At 39.4% G+C, this 19,084-nt stretch overlaps 4 protein-coding genes across 10 annotated transcripts; 1 reads left to right on the top strand and 3 right to left on the bottom strand.

Annotated features, from left to right (window-relative positions):
* Nucleotides 1-213: 213 nt before the first annotated feature.
* On the bottom strand, nucleotides 214-1,397 carry LOC125606719 (classical arabinogalactan protein 26-like). The gene is made up of 3 exons (XM_048775619.1): nucleotides 1,343-1,397; nucleotides 914-1,104; nucleotides 214-804 (listed from the first exon to the last, which is right to left on the bottom strand). Exon 3 carries the CDS (start codon nucleotides 779-781, stop codon nucleotides 359-361), a length of 423 nt encoding a protein of 140 aa, XP_048631576.1. The 5' UTR covers nucleotides 782-804; nucleotides 914-1,104; nucleotides 1,343-1,397; the 3' UTR covers nucleotides 214-358.
* Nucleotides 1,164-5,011, bottom strand: LOC125574911 (protease Do-like 2, chloroplastic). Of its 5 annotated transcripts, none has more exons than XM_048775612.1 (19): nucleotides 4,756-5,011; nucleotides 4,530-4,673; nucleotides 4,384-4,434; nucleotides 4,218-4,291; nucleotides 4,085-4,148; nucleotides 3,978-4,022; nucleotides 3,763-3,870; nucleotides 3,620-3,697; nucleotides 3,461-3,527; nucleotides 3,259-3,317; nucleotides 3,075-3,174; nucleotides 2,907-2,986; nucleotides 2,780-2,836; nucleotides 2,577-2,680; nucleotides 2,399-2,486; nucleotides 2,218-2,303; nucleotides 2,089-2,113; nucleotides 1,873-1,988; nucleotides 1,164-1,806 (listed from the first exon to the last, which is right to left on the bottom strand). In XM_048775612.1, the coding sequence occupies exons 1-19, from the start codon at nucleotides 4,897-4,899 to the stop codon at nucleotides 1,788-1,790; spliced, it is 1,509 nt and encodes a 502-aa protein (XP_048631569.1). In that variant the 5' UTR covers nucleotides 4,900-5,011; the 3' UTR covers nucleotides 1,164-1,787. The 5 variants fall into 5 exon arrangements, with proteins under 5 accessions (XP_048631569.1, XP_048631567.1, XP_048631568.1 ...); XM_048775610.1 differs by having other exon boundaries at nucleotides 1,917-1,988; nucleotides 4,756-5,010; XM_048775611.1 differs by having other exon boundaries at nucleotides 4,085-4,291.
* Nucleotides 5,012-5,571: 560 nt separating this feature from the next.
* On the top strand, nucleotides 5,572-6,783 carry LOC106436145. The gene has a single exon (XM_013877101.3). The coding sequence runs from the start codon at nucleotides 6,088-6,090 to the stop codon at nucleotides 6,484-6,486; it is 399 nt and encodes a 132-aa protein (XP_013732555.1). The 5' UTR covers nucleotides 5,572-6,087; the 3' UTR covers nucleotides 6,487-6,783.
* A 1,046-nt stretch (nucleotides 6,784-7,829) lies between these two features.
* LOC106392309 (piezo-type mechanosensitive ion channel homolog) lies at nucleotides 7,830-19,084 on the bottom strand. Of its 3 annotated transcripts, XM_013833122.3 has the most exons (21): nucleotides 18,828-19,084; nucleotides 18,524-18,604; nucleotides 18,278-18,437; nucleotides 18,066-18,214; nucleotides 17,751-17,907; nucleotides 17,463-17,649; nucleotides 17,068-17,183; nucleotides 16,389-16,473; nucleotides 16,074-16,289; nucleotides 15,807-15,984; nucleotides 15,389-15,517; nucleotides 15,137-15,310; nucleotides 14,760-14,993; nucleotides 12,724-14,271; nucleotides 10,142-12,621; nucleotides 9,671-10,066; nucleotides 9,416-9,574; nucleotides 8,724-9,233; nucleotides 8,464-8,614; nucleotides 8,238-8,382; nucleotides 7,830-8,134 (listed from the first exon to the last, which is right to left on the bottom strand). In XM_013833122.3, the coding sequence occupies exons 1-21, from the start codon at nucleotides 19,045-19,047 to the stop codon at nucleotides 7,990-7,992; spliced, it is 7,620 nt and encodes a 2,539-aa protein (XP_013688576.2). In that variant the 5' UTR covers nucleotides 19,048-19,084; the 3' UTR covers nucleotides 7,830-7,989. The 3 variants fall into 3 exon arrangements, with proteins under 3 accessions (XP_013688576.2, XP_048631563.1, XP_048631564.1); XM_048775606.1 differs by lacking the exons at nucleotides 18,066-18,214; nucleotides 18,524-18,604; nucleotides 18,828-19,084; XM_048775607.1 differs by lacking the exons at nucleotides 18,278-18,437; nucleotides 18,524-18,604; nucleotides 18,828-19,084 and having other exon boundaries at nucleotides 17,751-17,903; nucleotides 18,066-18,210.

Genomic DNA, 19,084 nt, shown 5'->3' on the forward strand with positions numbered 1-19,084 from the left:
ATTATCTAAAGAAACATAGGCAAAAAAGACTTCAAACATCTTTGACATTCATGAGCAAGATGTAACTATACATTAAAACCTCTACTAAAAAATATTGAGTTTTCGATAAATGTTTTATATACTAAAACTTATGATTTTTAGTGTAAGTTTTTAAATTTCTAACTCGTATCAACTGTTACAAGTACAACAACTGCACCAAAAGAGAGCCTCCTAACAGGAACAATAGTAGTATTAAATTATACAAGAAAAATAAAGTTTCATAAACAAGCAGAGAGTAAAAAGTATACATTGTGAATCTTTTTCTTCAAGCAAGATGTCAAAGAGGGCTTACTCTCTCACTCTGTTTCAAAATAATTTATTAGAATCTGCAGAAAGCTAGTATTAACATGGGGAAGACCAGAAGCAGAGAGAGTGGTGACGAGACCAAAGAAACAGAGGAAGAAGCCGGAAGAGGAGACCCCACGGGAGAAGAGTCAAGCAGAGGATCAGGAGAGACGGCATCTGGATTTGGTGGACTAAGGCTCGAGGGGATTGTCGGCATGTCAAAAGATTCTGACGGAGAAGGAGACGTTTCGCTTGAACCTGGAGTAGGGAACAGAGGAGATATATCTGGAGACATAGCCTCCGGAGGTGAAGCTGAGAAACTCGAAGGAGCTTCAGGCAAAAACGTAGGTGCAGCTGATGATATGGTGGAGAGCTGAAACTGTAGGAACTCAGATGTTGAAGTGTGTAAACAGAGTGAAAGAACGGTGAAGGCGACTAACAGAGAGACGACAGTCATGGTCTCTTTCTGTGAATGAGTATCTGCGAAGAGACCTTAGGAGGTGGTTAAAAAAGGACGAGAAATTGAACAAGAAAATATATACAGCTATAGGGAAGGTAAAAGCCAAGATTGGTGGGTTTAGTTGTGGACCTTTTGCATAAGGGCAGATCACATGAAACGTGATTTGTCATGCTTTGATTTGTGTAGGAGTGTTTGGATGTTTTGATATTCTGAGTAGAAAACAAACTAAATAATAAAAAAATAAAAGCAAAGTAGAGTCCCGTGAAGAAGCTCTTCCTTCGATATTGAAGTGAGTGCCAGCTTTTAACTTGTTCCTGTTTCTGCAATAATCGTAGGTTTAATTATGGTAAAACTTAAAAGATCAGCAGAGATTCTCTGGTTGAGCAGACATTACTGCATTTCATTTCTCACCAAAATCAGACATTAGTATAAAATGTTGACTTTGTTCTACTAGACTACTACACTCATCTGAACACAAGGGAGAAGCAAATTTTCTATCAAATTCAGCCCCTAGAGATCTGAAGAAATAAATGAACTGAGCTTGGAACAGGTCAAGACCTTATGAATGAGTATGAATCTGAAAGCTTTCCCATAGGCTATGGGAAGCTCCCAGCAGCTTCCGTCTGCGGATTTTTTTTTTAAAAAACCTCTGTTTCTCTGAACCCTTATGCCCACACCAGTCCATCGAAGCCAATTTCTAGATTTGACACAGGGCTGTCTCCAAAACCTTGGTCAAGTGCTTCGTTGTCATGTACTGGATCTACATATGGCTCACGCAGATCAGCGGATCTTTCTGAGGGAATTCCATAGTCTTTGAGGATGCACAAAGAAGCCGAATTCGAAGCTTCTCTCTCCAACACGGCCACATAGTTGTCTTCAAACTCAAAAACCAGATACTTGTCTTTGCACATGTCAATGAGGTGTGCCAGGTGATGGATGTTTCTTATATGAGTTCCATTGAACTTCAGGACCTGCTGGTTGTTCATGTCTTCATAGCCAATGTTTACTTCATTTGCCAAAACCTACAAATATGCTCATCCAATGAGAAAAGAAAAAAACAAACTAAAACTAAAGAAGAGTGCTATTACATTCGCCAAAATGCACATGGAAACAAAACGTCGTTATGGCTTGCCTGTGATAGGATGACGATTTGTTCTCCTCTGAACCTTGCAACGGAGTAGCGTGCCTTTGTTAACAATTTCAACTACAAATTGGAAGGAACACAGACTAAGAATGAGAATGGAAAAGCAGTTACGCTCGATTTTATAAATTAACCCAACACAAGTTTATTAGAGTGAGCTTACGCCTATGGTGTCCTCGCATTCCTCCCTGTCCATTCCAAATTTCCAAGAGAAAATGATTAGGCATTTGCGAAATAATGAAGAAATATTTATATTTTCTTTTGCATACTAGCGAAGCTGAGGAGAACATACTCTATCAGGGGTTCTGAGAGCGGAGTAAACACCAAACCAGCAATTATTATGTATGATGGCTGACCTCCATCAATATGGTACGGGACCTGTTTAATCATGAAAGGCGATGGAGCTTTAGTAATTAGCTTACTAGGCACGAAGCATGGGAAGCTTTAAAAATGGTAGATGCAGACAGTCATACCAGGTGCACTCTTGGCCTCAGAACAACTTGAACTTTCTTAGGTTCTCCTGCTCTAATGATACCAAGCTCTACGATATCACCCGCAAATCTGTTTAAGTACAAATGAAAAGGCCACAAAATGAAGCAAAGCAAAGGAAATCATTACACTTATGGACAATAGAGAGAGAGAGGTCTTTACTTTTGACTGATGAGATAACGGAATGCAATACGTTCACTTGATCGGAAGGGTACAGTTCCTTCACATCCCACACGTAGATCATCAAAACTTACAATCACATCTCCCTGATTCAACAATTAGCACTAGTCAAGTATTACACAAATCAAAGATGAGAAAAAAAATTAGATTGTGGAAATAAAAATCCTAAGATCAATGGTCTTTACCTCCTTCAGGACTTTACTTGCATCAGATGTAGGTTCAACTCTTCGCACCAACACCCCCTTCAAAATTAAAGTTAAATCACCTTGAGTAAACTGGAAGGAAAAATCTATGTTAGCAAAGCAAATGTACCTCATTTGTAGGGACTTTTAGGCACTCCCGCAGAGCTGGATTTTCCAATTTCTGCAGCAATACTCCAAGGCAAGGGTAACCTGCAGGAGTAATAGCTTTAAAAATTAACGAACAACAATGACAGAAAGGCTCAACCAGAAGATTACCATATGAGAAAACTCTTCTTACCAGTGTACTTTGCGTTCCTCTCATAATCAGTCAAGAAGTGAGAAACAACTGTTGTTGGAATAACGTATCCAATATTTTCGGTCTCTTCGGATCTGTAAACCTGTAAGAAGTCTCCTGTGAGGGCATACGTTTGGAAAGAGAAATTCGAAAATAGATGCTATGCAGCTGACTGAATAGAGATTACCTGAAATGCTACTCCAATACATTCCCCCTGGTCGTTGAAAGCAGGGCCACCACTATTCCCTAAAATCTAACAAGTTTAAGAAGTGGCTATCACAATAATATAGACAGATGAATGTCCTCCGTGAAAAGAAAAGGTCATATTCAAGTTTTAGAACAAAGGTGCAATAAGGAAAACAATTAAATTAGATATACGATCCACTGACCAGGATTAATTGCTGCGTCGATTTGAATTCCAAGCAAGTCAGATGATCCATGAGCATAAGATGTTACCTGCATTGCATTCCCAAAGGAGGACAAGTCTTTCAAACCTCTATGCACAGCAATATGGTGGCACAAAAGTAAAGTCAAAGATATGGGGAAACCTCAATACGAGATACAACCCCTTTTGTAACAGAGATAGTATCTCCTCCCAGAGGATACCCAACGACAGTAACTGAATCCTGAAAATCAAGGGCAACAATGAAGAAACTTAACTGAAAAGAGGATGAGAGAGAGAGGATAGAACCTGAAGGCGGGGTAAGTGGCCAAGGCGAAGTGGTTCAGCTCCTTTCCAGAAATCCTCGCTTTCTACAGAGAGCAAAGCGATGTCACAGTCCACACCTCTTACCAAAACCTGAACATTGGGCAATTACCACACAGAGATATAAAGAAATAGAATAGTGATGCAGAAGATAAAAACCAAAAGTAAGTGCATCTGAAAGTAAGGATGCAAAAACTAACCTTAGCCACGTACTTTCTATCATCTCCTCTTCTCTTAACTTTAACCTGATGAAGGAAGAAAGAAAGTTAAGAAGAAGAAGAAGGTAGAAAAGAAGGGGAAAGTAAACCTGGGTATCATGTTCGACACAGTGGGCATTGGTCAAGAGCTTGCCATCTCCAATCATAAAAGCACTGCACACGCACGCAATATAAGCAAGAGAGAGAGAGAAATAAAAAGAATCTGAAAATGAAGAGAGTTGCCTTCCAGTGCTGGTAAACTGTCTTTGCTTCTGCCAAGGGAGGGAGTAATCAGGCGCTGTATGAGTGCAGTAAACCTGAGAAACAACAACCACAACCACAGGAGAATGAAGGAAGGAAGCAAGTAGATATAGCTTAAAATGATTGAATGGAGAAGAAAAGTGTGAACCTTAACAACGGCGTCGAGAAAGGAAGCATCGTGAATCTTGGCAGGATCAGTCTGCGGATGCGGAAATGGGCATTATTATTAGATTAGAGACAACCAAAATTAAAAATAAATAAATAAAAATGTTGAGAAATAAAGGGGGAAGCAACCCGCAGATCAGTAGTAGGCTGAGACTCTTTTTTATCCTTTTTCTGTTGAGAAGATCCAAACGGCGACTTGAAAGCCATCGTTTGGGGTCCATCATTACTACTATGTTCATCTCTCACTCTCAATGTGTATTTCTTCTTCTTCTTCTGTAAGATCAAAACTCAATACATAGGAAGAAGCTGCTTGCTAACAAAATAAACATTGAATTTGGGGGAATTGAATCAGTACCTCTGGGTTTAGTTTAGAACTCGAGCTAGCTCGGGGAGTCAGCGTCGATGCGGCTACGAAACAGAGGGGTGAAGAAGAAGATTGGAGGAGTCTAGCGGGTGCATTTAGGAAGGAGAAGCAGCAGCATGCTACCGAGACAGACATGTCCAACGCCGGCGAGAGACGACTGAGGGAGAAGAAGAAGAGTGGTGAGGACAGAACAGGCCAACTCTTTTTCTTTGATAATTTTTCTTATCCACTTACTTTTGCTCCTCTCGGGATATTTTGGTCATTAAACCCCGACACTGGATCATTATGGACCTTTTAACATCAATGGGCCTTTTTCGTTTTGTTTTATAGAAAGACTGCTCTGCCCATTTTACTTGTTCATCTGGGTCCACTTGTTGTTTTTTACTCTACTTGCCTGGTGATTAATGTTCTTGTTTAACCGGATGATTTATTTATTGATTGTATGACTAGATATATATATATATATATCAGATCCCTTTCACTAATCTAATTAATATTTCATTTAACTAATCAAAGTCAATAAAATCAATTCTCATTTTTTTTTTGGAGATATATTTCGCTTCTGCTTTAGAGCAACTTTAACGTTTACAATCCCGCTTGTTTTTTTTTTGAGCAGCAACCCCCCACTTGTGTTTCTAGAAAAATATATATTTAATAAATTTTGTTTAACTAATTAAATTACATTTAAAAAAAAAAACAGAACAATCAAAATCAGATGGAGTTTTCAGAAGTTTTTTTGGTGAGAACCTTTTTCTCTGTTTCTCTTTCCTTTCGTTACTTTTTTTTTTGTTTATAATATTTAGAAATTTTGTGAGAACTCTTTGTTGAAATTGCTGTTAGAAATGATTTAGATTGAGTCTGAGTCAAAAATAAAAGAAGGTCTAAAAGCTTTGACTAGTATTGTGTCTGAAATTTGGAATTAGTGCTTGGTCTTTCTAGAATACTTGATAAAAGCATATGCTAATATACGCTTCAATTTCAAATTTGGCAATTGCTTTTATTATTTTATTACATATATTAATTAGTACAAGTTTTTGTTAAAACACGCACGTTGTTAATTTAATATACACTTGTTTTACACCGCCCTTCTAGACGCCTACTACTCGCACGTGATTAATTTACATACAAACTAACGTCTTCTATAGCAACTATGCATCATGACTAGGAAAGCGATCGTAAAATAAATTTTAAAGAGACATTGTCGTCCGTCAACTATAATGGCCACATTGGGCTTGCATATATGTATGTATATATACTTGTACAATACGTAACTGCTTGTGTTTCTTGTCATAATTCTCTGATAAAAAAAATAAAGAGAAATATATGAACACAACCAAGTTTGATGTGTCACCTTATTTGCTCCTCGAAGCATCTGCAGATTCCGATGGCGGAGGCACCGTTCAGATCGTGGGTGCCCTGGACGGTGGCGAATCCATTGTTAACGATTATTACACGGATGGCGATGATAAGTCTTGTAGTGCCAGTTTATACGAGACGTCTTGTGTGACGGCGACGAGTCAAAGACATAGTTTTGATCTAGAGGAGGATACGGTGAAGGAAGAAAGAATATTCACCACCACAGAGGAAGAAGACGAGGACGGAGAAGGGGAAGTGAACAGCTATAGAAGATGCGGGAAAAGCCAGTTTGTTGATTCTAGTGAGGTGGTGATCAGTGAGATGGACAAAAGTCGAATGTTCTGGGAAGCTTGTCTCGCTTCTTGATCAGTCTATCTATCTTGTCTCGCCAAAAATGAGAGAGGAAATATCTAACACGTCGTCTAGCTTAGGCGAAATACATGTCTAGCATCTTTTTTTTTCCCTTCTTTTGTGGTTTTTGCTTGTAATTGTGCCTGTGAATGCCCTTATATCCACCCATCAGTTATGTACATAGAAGAGTCAATTCATTCTGATGATGTTCTCTTACAAACCATATCTAGCATCTACCTAAACGGTAAGAAAAAGGGATGGTAAGTTGTAATAGTAATACAAAAGACTCCATGAATTAGTTTGGACTAAAAACGGCAGCATAATAATCGATTAAACCATGAGACGGCATGACGTTTCCTTTGTTTCATCAAGCAGAAAAAGTGGTCCAAGCTAGTGGGGGAGGGGGATCTATAATAAATCTGGAAAGGTATAAACAAACAAGTAGGCAGTAGTATAATACAAGTGACAAAGTAGTAGTGGTTTACTCACTAAGGATGCTATACTAAATTGTTCACCCAATTAATTGATAGTTTAGCCTCTTTTTTAAAGTTCATAGTTTTAATCAAAAACTAATGTTTTCTTTTGGGTTTTACATTAACATCAATATCCAGAAATTCAAAAAAATAAAGATTTTATAGCTAACAAAGCTAAATGGAGCAGAAGAACAAAGTGATATATAGAAAAGCATGGTGGTTTACCTGGAAATCTAAACCAAGAAATCGGCCAATTCATACATCAACAAAGTGCCACGGTCCCGATCAGTACATACACTCGCACTCTGTGCTAAAATATATATCAACGCATAATATATTCAAATTTTAGACACCAACTAACATAATTCGGCTTTTCTATACATTGACCAATTATCTGTCAAAAATAACGGAATCGGAACTGTCAATTACATACTAATTACATGTCATCATAAAATATGACGTGGCTTTTTATATTTTAAATAATTAATAATTAATTTAAAAAAAATTCTAAAAGGAAGTGGAGGAGACTCGAACCCGGGTCTGGCCACTGTTACAACAGATCAAAATACGGCCGGAAACAGAACGAAAGTGATTGTCTAATGAGGAAAGCGGAAGTGATCATGATGAATCCATCATTGGCTCTTAAAATAAAGAAATCCAGTTATAAAAATGAATTTGTTCCAATGTATATTTTTACAGTACAAAACTTTAGAAGAAAATTTTAAAGAATGTTATTTTGGCTCTTAAATATGGAGACAATTTTTTTTGTGTATATTATCAGAAAAATAGAATAATACATTGAAACAAAATGTTTTTTATTATAGATTTTTTTTTTAAATTTTTAGTGAGAAATATAGAAATGGGCTAGAAATGGTCTAATATGACTAGTGAAGAAAAAAAATGTCTTCTCTTTTCATTATGACATGACTACATAAATTGCTTACGTATGAAAATCGACAAAAAAGATGAAATGAAACAAAGGCAACCCCAAATTAATGGTCGCCTCTGACTCAGTATGTACAAACAAGACAAAGTGTGGTTGGACCTAAGCATCGTAGTCTAGCTTTGTATACTCAAGCAGCATGTGTGGAGATCTATAGATCTTCACAAGGGTCCAGTATAGAACTTCTTCTACTCCAAGCTCACCCTCTGCTCTCGCCGCGTATAAGTCTTCACATATTGCTATTAATCTTCATTCAACAAATACATTAGATAGAGAAAGCGAGAGCATTATGAAAAAATGCAAAACGCTTTCTTTGAACAATGATTGCAGTTTGGAACTGTGGTTGTTACCTGTCACACGAAGGGAGGTTCTCGTATGGTATTCTCATACGCAGGTCAGAGCATTGAAGCCTGATGAAACGCCCGACTGCTAGTACAAATGTTATATAGAGTCCCCATATACTGAATTTGCTGAGCGTGTCACCCAGAAACCCCTCTGCATAATTATTATTGTTCCAGTTATCGTTAAATGTTTAATAGAACATGATGAGTCTCGAGAGCAAGCAATTGAACATACGTGGGGGAGTTTCCTCAGACATTATGATAGCAACTGGTCCATCCATACCCTCGCAAGCGCTAATATTTTCAGACGCCTTAAGATTATGGAATGACCACCACCACTTGGTATCTGCATGGTTCATGAGTATGTCTGCACTCACTTCATCCGTCTGTGTACCAATAACAATGTTACAATATTTTAAGGCTTGAATAGGTCAAAAAAGGAAGCAAGACTTGGAAAATTAACTCTTAGCTTCTTGTGCCAAAAAAAAGATTTACCTGGTCTTCAAAAGACCTGACATCACCAGAACCAGTAACACGGAAAAACTTTGGGTACAAGTTATGCACTCTAAATCCATCCATTGAGCCGTTGAGAACCATTTGCACATCAGAGCGTTTTGGAAGGTCCTGAGGGTCCACACTTCTTTCGTACTTGACAGTCTCCTTACCTTTAGGTCGGTCTCTGTTAAGAAGCCAAGAAAAGGTGATGTCCATATCTGTGTCCCAGTCGAGGGACTGAATGAATCTGGTCACAACTGTGTCAGGGACAAGCCACAAAACGCTTGCATCAGCTTGGCAGCATATCAGCTGGATGTCATTTTTGTTGTACGTTGGCAAGAAGCTTTGGGACCCGAGATCTAGCCCGAGATCAATGTTATCCCCTGAAATTCTCTCGCACAGGGTTGTTTGGTACAAAGTAAGCTTTCCACCAGCTGTTTTTATATCAATCTGAACGCTCGCATCTTTTATCGGATTTGCGATGTTTGTTGGGTTACCACTGCTATACATCTGCAAGGAGGAAGCCATTACCAACAAACGAATGACTCACCAAATAGCCAGTTTGTAAGACATCACAGACAATTGTAGTTTAAACCCGCACATAAACTGTTTTCTTACTATGCGTTCAGTTCAAATGAATATTTCAACAAACGCATTATAAAACTTATTTTGCTGTAGGCAGAATCTTTTACCAGCATAGGAGCCCAGATAACGCATAACAAGATGAAGAACAGACATATCCCGTTGCAGCATTTAGTCATTTTTGTTTGCCTCTCTCCATGTTTGTGTGTAGCACGATTTAAAACTGTATCGCATTTGACAAGGTACAGACTCGCATTTACATCTTCCAACTGCAAACGAACAGAGCTTAGGTCCTTGGCAGTATGTTCAGGCTAAAAATGGAAGGTCCAATGATCATAACGAGGGTTCTAGATGAGACGACATACCTTGAGCCAGTCATACATAGTCAGTGATGTCGCTGTGCAGGACCAGTCAAGTACACATCTCAATTCATACAGAAAAGGAAGAGCACGGTAAAGTCTGTAGCCATAGTAATTGATCCGTGAAACTTCACTTGTCAAAAACTGCCGATATAAGGTGCTCTTATGAGGTAGCCCATAGCGGATTTGTATGGCCTGGAGAGCTAGTGACATTGCTTTGGCAAGAAATATGAATCTGAGAGCCAAGCCAGCAGCATGCTGCTGCGTAGGATATATGCTCCAAGCATACTCTGTCACTGCATATGTGAAGAGAATAAGACTGAAGAGGTAGTACACCACTTTTCCAGTCGCAAAGGAGCAAAGATAGATGACCCGATCAACAACAATCAGGAAGAAGATAACCTGCCACAAAAGCGTTTCATCAGGTTAGGGCATTGATACGCAAACAGATAAGCGAGACTTGTAGAAACGAATTACCATTAGAATAATGACAAAGTCAAATGGGAACTGGTCCACTAGCTGATATACATCGATAAACTCGCTTTTATTTTTGATGACGGATTGGTAGAAAATGGCAACCAGAAAGAAGACCATCAAATCAGCACCAAATATGTAGGCATAGAGGTCTGTTTCTCTCTTTCCTCCGCCAATCACAGAGAGAATGGGGTACGGAAACCCAGTTCCTTCACCAAGTCCACTATGTTGAGCTTTACGAATCTCTTTCGCCACATCCGAGGCTGGTGTTAGTGATTTGTACCATTCTGCTGTAGAACACCCATTCGTGGGAGACGCGTACTCAACCTCGAGCACAACCAAGGCCTCGTTTGGGGTCTCTGTACTTCTCTCTATACTTTGTACGTGGACCCTGCTAGAGTAAGGACAAAGATCAGGGTTTCCCTTCTCGCATCTCTCATTATGGACAAGCCTAAGCAACTGATTCATTCTGCATTCAACTCTTTCAGGTTGAATTCCATCTTCAGGCCACATGTGAACATCCATTGTCACCTGAACAAAGTAAGGAGGGGATTCTGCTCCACGTGTCAGAGAGATCCAGTACCGATACATGCTTCTGATCACCAATTTCACACCATCTCTCAGCTTCTTGTACACATCCCAAACTCTCAGGCTCCAGTTAATTCTTGTAAGGTCCTTCTGGCTCCCACGGGCATTCCGGCGAGAAGCGAAATCAGCAGAAGGAACCCAGTCACCATCTTTCACTGTTATAACACTCTGTATGAGAGTGGATATATAAACAAGGAAGAGAGGCAACGAGCTGACAACAAACGATGATTTGATTCTTTGCGTTGGAAATCCCAGTTCTTGAAGAAGTGGTGCGTCAATACTCAACCCACAGTGCTGGATTATAATCTGGTATAAGTACTGGAGGAGGATATAGATTTCTGTGTACATTAGCATGACGACCCAGAAGATGTGAGTAGGTCCAGTGTGAACGCAGAGGGCGTATAGGAACAGCGCTGCTAGATAGACCATGGAAAGAAGACTGAAGTTCCACAGAAACGCAATAATGAAGCAGCAATAGCAAACAATGTCATTGTTGGACTGCATCCTAGACCATATATGACGAAGGATCCTTCCTATCTGAAAGCTAGCGCCATCACTACTCCTGTCTGATTGTAGAGATGTTGACCGTTCAAAAGGTTTGTGTATTCTATTCTGGCTTTCCATCTCATCATACACCTCATCATCAACAGAGGACTGCTCATTTATATCTGAATTTTCTGGTGAGATGTTTAAGAAATTCGCAAGGTTATTTACTGCCTGATTTCCAATAAATTGCACCTGGGAAACGCCATCACCGATGAGTTGCACAGCAGAAATCAAGGCATTATCTTTTCCTTCTGACTTTTCTTTTATTTCACGCTCCGTAGACATGACATCAGCATTGTGTTGAATTTCAGTGATCTCACAAGGAGATGCTCCAAATGAACACTCTGGAGAATCTGGTGCTTCTGGCGTGGCACTCATAGGAAGCTCATGAGCTTCAAAAGGATACTGTGTATCCTCGTCAATAGGCTGGCCTTCTTTCCTGTGGACCACTCCGTCAATCTCCGGACTGGCTGCACCACTATCTGGAATTAGATACGAACTCCTCCTCCTTCGTAGACCTTCAGTGCGCGGAGAAGCAAACCCAAAATTAGAATCAGAATTCATTCTGTGAAGCTGTACCCGCAGGTTCAGCATTTCTGACTTCATCTTTTCCACCTGCAAATTCCGCTGCCGTTTCTTTTCTTCAGCCTCACGAATCTGTTGCAGTTGCTCGGTCTTTCGTGCAGCTTTCTTCTCTTGCTCCCGCACAATAGCACCAATTTGCTCCGCTTCAAGATACCGCGAGACATAATCAAACTCCTGGGAGGAAAACATGTAGGACTGAAGAGATACTAACATAAATATGATGATCTCAACGAGAGCAGATCTTGCAGTGATTCGAAACCCGTAGTCATACTTGTAAAATCCAATCACCTCGTAAATATAATCAACCGTTTCACACTTTCCATCATTGAAGTTTCCAACAAATGGAGACTGATATGCGAGAGAAAAGATGATGAGAACAAAATTGTACACCCGCAAGAACCTGAATATTTTGTTCTTCTTCTTCAGTATTTCAAGTCGCATCCGGGCAAAAACAAGTGCGAATGCAAGATAGCCCAGGTGTAGAATGTCATACTCGAGAGTTCCTGTGATTAGAATCAGAATAAGCACAACATCCAACAGATGGACGTAACAATAAAGCCTCAGGTAATCAAGCACGGTCCACATGCTCTTTGTTTCGAAGGAGAGATCTCTCCAGACAAATGAGTTCTTTCTCTGAGACTTCATCTGATGATATGTCGATGACTCTGAGAAACTAGATATCTGATCAGCCCGAAGTTTAAAACAGGCAAGCATGAACACCACGAAATAGCTAATAAGGGTCCGGGGATCGTCAACTCTCACTCCTGCAAAGAAAAAAAAAATCTCCATAGAATTTTCTTGGATATGTAAAATAAAGTTAATGCATAAAGAACAGTAAGTGCTTCAGAAAGTTTGAGGGGTCTTACCCAGCCAGCAGTCCCGGCAAAATTTTAAGTAGACAGCTGCAATACTCCAGCAATCATGGCAATGCACGCTAGTTTCACTTGGATCCTGATCTAAAGGCAATAAGTTATTCCACGTGGCAACGTATTCAATTGCGAGAATTGATGCAAACAGAAAAACAACGACAGGCCATAGTTTCTGAATTAGGCGTCTTCTCAAGAGGACACACGCAGCAAGCAGCGCAATATATACCAAGGAGATGGCATTCAGCAAAGCAAAACTTGCAACAAGCAGCGCTATCATGTTTATCTCAAGGCCATAGAGGTTAAACATGTTCTCAATCCAAAACTTCAAGTAAATATTTAACAGATTCTTCTGCGTCTCAAACCTCTCCTTCTTCAATGCCAGAATCCGCCTCTTGTTCCACTTGTGACTCTCTTTGATGCTTCCCCAGAAATGACCAAATGAAAATTTCTTACTACTGCCACTTTCAGAGCCTTCAGTCTTGGGATGCAAGAAACCAGCTGCCTGATTATCACGGGGAGAGAAGAAAGGCCATGAGTTACTAGTAGCCTCGCCTTGTTTAATTGATATAGAAGCATGATCTATGGAAGATGGGTTTTCACCATTAGAACTGGAAACACTTGCAGTTGTGCCTTCTGCAGAGACAAATAGGGGACAAGGCTCTTCATATTTTCCTTTGATAATAGTTAAACCAGGTGTCCTTTCTAGCCAACGAAATACATTGTACTGCAGAGTACAGGCAGCGACAACCAGCACTTTGCCTCGTAGACCTGATTCTATACCCCAAAATCCAGGTTCATATACTCGAAGGCCCAAGTAGAAAGACAACTCCGCATATTTTTGCCCAGGGAACATCTGAGCTTGCATGCCCCACAGTTGGAAAAGATACTCAGCAGACACGAGAAATCCAGTATAGATCAAAAATGATTTGGATGGTACTGAAGAAGACTTTGGGAAGGTTGTGCAGATGACAAGGCCGAGGAGATATACAAATCCAAACACACTGATTGGAGACAATGATGCATAAAACAATGCCGCGAACAAGATCTTCTGACCATGCCATACCAAAAACCTCTCAAGAAAACCAAAAACTCCAGGATGAACCAAACTAGATTGACCTGGAATGTAATGTCCATTCTGCCTCCTTTCATAGCTGTAAAGTTGCATCACGATCAACACAGCAAGAGATTCCCATACGTTATCCAGCAATGGTGCTTCAGAGTTGTAGCCTAAATAAAAGTATAGATCAATAAATCCAGATAACCAGAGCTGGAAGCTGACAAAGCTACTTAAGCAGTAGATAAACATAAACACTAAAACCGCATATGCTTTCAAAGGGAACCACAAGCGTCTCTTAGTTTCCTCAAACATTTGTCTTCCAGTAATCCAGAACAAGAGAAGGAAAATGTATCCAAACGATACATAATTGGGTTTCACCAGGTATACACTTATGAGAATAGTGACGAAGGCAATGTATGTTCCACATGATCGGTACATAGACAGAAACTTTTGCCCAATCGCACTCAGAAATGAAGCAATGTGTCTCTCTGTAAAGAAAAACACAGTGATTCGTAAGCATAAATGAGAGAGTAGACACATAACAGTTATGACGAACAACACAAATAACTAGAAGATTCTTGTCAAAGGTCACAGAATGTGCAACTTTTAGATTTCACAGAATAAAAAGTTACTCCTAGAGCTACCATGTAAAAATAACGGCACCAGAACTAAACTTAGAAGATAAGAAAGTCAATAAATTGGCAACTATTCCTTGAAGTTGATACCTACCCCTAGAGCCACCATGTAAAAATAACGGCACCAAGAAGATATGATTCACAGTGCTAGAAAACATGAGGACCGGGAAAGAAAAGGCTGATAAATGGTATGGCAAGGAAAATTAAATGCCGTAAATGCAGAACGCCAGAAAAGATCTGACAATGGAAGCAAGGTTCAGTAGTTGAGGTACAATAATAAGAAGCAAATATGACCCTTATCAAATGTTCACAGCAAAAGAGACAAGTAGGAAGTTTTATACCATAAGTAGTATTATCTTGGCTATAACTTGAAGATGGCGATGAGTAGACGGACAAGAGAACTGATTTGTTGAGACCAGCTTTCAATATGCTAAATCCAATTGGAGGGCTTGGTGTGTGTCGTACAATTGCTGAGAAGGAAAATAGCACCTCAAAACCATGATTATGGATAGCACAGAAGCAAGCAAGCAAGGCTATCTCCAAGAAATCCCAAGAGCTTTCAGACCTAAGGAGACCTGCAATAGTACATACACAGAGTTATCAGTCAGAACTCTTCCTTACTCTTTCATCTAAGATGACCTAGCAGCTATCGTCGAAAAGAAACTGATGATATGTGAATATAGCCTATAATTTAAAAAATACAGAAAGAGAAGCGTACCTAACTGAAACAGAATATCTCTGCTCACAGAGCCTTGCCGCTTTAAGGAGTTCGACACAAGGTCGATCTCAAGAATGTAGAGAAGTGCAAAATGAACTTCGCATAGAAGAATCAGTGACTTGCGTATCTTTCTGTTGATGTTGTGGCTCAGCAGATACATCAGGAAGAATATCACTGAAAGATAAGTCCATCATAAAGCATCCATATTTATGAATCCTTGTAAAAAAAAATTTAGGAGGGGAACAAACATACCATACACTGCATGGACAAACCCAGGCTTCATGGCAATGAGGAAAATCAGTGCGAGCATAATAGCCCGTGAACATTTCCGCAATCCCCAAGCAATGGTTGCGACAACCAACACCTTTGTTTCTTCATCAGCTGTAATTGAGTATAATTTCAGCCGTTAAGAGCAGTTCTCAAATTGAATAAAAAGCAGAAATTTGCAATTCCTACCTAAAATAACCCCGGAATAAACGAAGCCTACCAAAGAAAATAACACTCTTCTCAATGATATAGTCAAAATTTCTACAATACATATCTTGGATAGAGCTAACTCTTAAAATGTGTCGGATGTTTTCAGGTCACATGATGCAGAAAAAAAATGATTGAGATAGACACCTTTGGAAGACACCAGATAACTTTGCAGAAGCATATGTGAGGCTCTTACCTTCAGCATAAGATCTGTCATTGGAAGATCTGGAGCTCTCTTCAGACAGGTAGAGAAAAACAGAGTTGTTCACAAGATTACCCAACGCAACCAACATTCCCAAACCAAATTGTGCAAGCAAAAAGAATCCAGGTATAGTGTAATGCCAAAGTCCCACCATCTCCCAAATTTTCATGTCCTGTATTACAGCACATAGCGAAGATATAACTCTTCCAACCTTAGTATTCTTTCAAAATAATTGAAATTTGCACATAGATAATATATTACCTTTCCAGTCTTAGTGTTCAGAAAAGAAAATGCTACATTGAATATGTACGTACTGACAGCCCATAAGAGTATAAATACAAGCAGAAGGCCGTTTAATCTGTGCAAGCGGAACAACGATGGGAAGGCATAGATAATGTAACCAACATATGCAAGGAGGCCAAAAGCACACAAGCTCGCAAAATGAAAACTCCAGAACGAAAGAGCAAACAGAGAGACCTGGCAATCATGGAAACAAAAAAAGGTGTGTGAGTTTCTGGACACAATACGTTGCTTGAGCTTACACATACACTTTGATACCAGAAGACAAATATATACCAGGAAACCATATGTGAAGAAATTGATACTGAAGGTCTTAAACACAGCTCCCCTCAGTAAAACATTGGTGTGCCTAACACCGGCCCTGAAAATTTGGAATTATACATTAGTCAGCGTAACTATTATACAGTCACATGACTGATCTTGCAACGCCCATCCAACAGACCATTTATTAGAATGTGTGAACTAGCTGTAATCTGTAATAGAGTAATACAATATTGATTTCTTAAATAAAAAGTTTCCAGATTTTGCAGTGGCCACCCCGTCCGATAACCAAAGAGTTTCAGCGTTTCAGAGAAAATTTCATATAGATCAAATTTGTCCCACTAAATATAGTAATTGTTTATACCAACTTCTCAATTTTCAACTAATCCCCTTACACATCCTAGAGATACCAGAAAATTACATGAGTCTTTCATTAACCCATAGCCACGTATTATAGTTCTACGAACCGAAGAGACGAGAGTGTCTACCAATCTACGACCATAAAACGAATTAAATCATGTGAGCATATTCAACCAAGCTTTTCTTTTTTTTTCGCTTCAGTCATAAAGACAAAAACTCATGAATATAAGTAACAAACAGACAAATTACAATTTCCTTTCTGCGCTGGAATGCTGTGTCAAACACCTCAACAGTTCTTAGTATTAAGAGACAGAACAAAAAATATACAGCATACCTTGATTCTCGAATAAAAAACGAATATTTTGCAGGAAGAAGACGCTCTGCCAAGTTATTTTCACTCGGCGACATGATAAAATCCATATCCTCGAGGTCTGACCTTATATAGGATAGCTGCAATTGCAGTAAGACAGGCATGTCAAAGTATTGCAGATATACAGATAAAATAGTGTAGAAGCTCGTTAACAGATCAAGATAGGTATGTCAATTAAATATAAGAAAAAACTATACTAGTTGTTGGTGTTCGTACACATACAAACAGTTGTTAAGAAACAGTTCATTAATTATCTGGTTGGGTAAAATAAGTTTTTTTAATTGAAAAACATACGTGACTATCAGTTTCGAAACTTGTGCGAGAGCAAGCAATACCAATCCTAGAAGGAAAAAACATACCATGATGTAAAAAAGCAAAAGGAAAAGACCAGAACAAATATCAGTGCCTTCTGTTTCCGCAGAGAGTCTGAATAGACCTATAAAGCTTGCTATCCATCGAATCATATCGGAGAAGTTTATTGGTAGTTGATAGAGGTAAAGTAGGACAATGTTGAATCCTGCGTAGATATAAAGAACTCTCCACCACCTTAACAATACAATAAAACACAACAACAAAAAACGAGTGCAGTTCAGAGAAGCAGGGTTGGGTAGCGCTAACTAAGCATAAGCATCAATAATTTGATCGACCTGAAAAGTCCTGAAACGTTGCTTGTCAAGGACCAGTCCACAAGACCAGCACAGCTGCCAACGAAAAATGGCAAAGAAACCCATGAAGGATTGCAAATTCCCAGTGCCAATTGAACTGCTGGTAAGAACAAGCAGGAGGCAACCCTAAGATGACTTCCTGAGTCATAAATGAATGATACAGTGTCAAACTAGAAAGAGAAACGGTAGAGCATATAGAAGTGCACGTTCTTCTTAAAATAGATATTACTTAACCAGGTGAAGAGAAAATGAGAGAAAAAAGAAGTATTTGGACAAGTTGTAATATTAATTACAAACCTAGATGCTCGAAAAGTTCAGAAAAGCGAGACCATCGCCATCGAACGAAGCCGAATCTAGAACTGTATATGTCAGCTAAAGCAACTAGCGATGCTAAAAGTTGTAAAGCCAAGAAATACAGAACAGTGGGGTTTCTCCAGGACTTTAGTCTGAGAAATAAGAGAGTAAGTCAAGGGAATAAAGATGAATTAAAGAGGGAGACGAACTCATACATGATAAAGCCAATAACACTCATCCAAGCAGAATCTGATGTATCCCAGTGTTGACCAACAGTAGCCCAAAGGACAAGGTAGAGAGCTTGTGCAACAAGTACGGCAAAGGAAAAGATGAAAATGGGCCATAATAGCCAATGTCTCCTCTGAAAACGGTATCCTGACAAAAGAAAGCAAACATTTGATAAAGCCATATAATGAGATGAGAGAAAAAGGAAAAGGAAAAAAGAAGATAGATAGTGTTACCAATTTCAGGTGCAATATAGTGAAGGAGGAGAAAAGCTATCAGATCAAAGAATGATATGAGACTCCAGTTAATAAGTGAAGCTGTTGTGACACACAAGAAACGAGAGCTGAGAGATGTTGTTAACTACTACTGTACAATACACAAAAAAGGAAAGGTGGGTTTGAACCTTACAGCTAGAGAGCCTAGAGGTATGTATGTATTATTAGAAGAAGAATCAATGTTCCAAACTCAAGGTATGGTATGGACTATGGAGGCAGCAGCATAGACTTAAAAAGAAATTAATAGGTTTCAAAGGAAGGGTACCTGCGAGAAGAAGGGAAGGCAAGAAGAAGCCGAGGAGAAAACTCGCCATGAGAAGAGAAGCAAGCAGATCACCATGTCCCAATTCCCATCGATTCCAACCAAGTTTACGTTCCCCCCCGCACGCCGAGGAGGAGGAGAAGAAATCAGGCAAAAAGGTAGCTGCTCTGCTGGGGGATTTGGGGATTGGAAAATGGAAATCGATCGAGGAATCAAAAGACATAATGATTCCTTTGAATTCGCTAAACCAATCTAGAACC

The sequence above is a fragment of the Brassica napus genome, unplaced genomic scaffold (assembly GCF_020379485.1).
Source record: "Brassica napus cultivar Da-Ae unplaced genomic scaffold, Da-Ae ScsIHWf_945;HRSCAF=1337, whole genome shotgun sequence".
NCBI lineage: Eukaryota > Viridiplantae > Streptophyta > Magnoliopsida > Brassicales > Brassicaceae > Brassica > Brassica napus.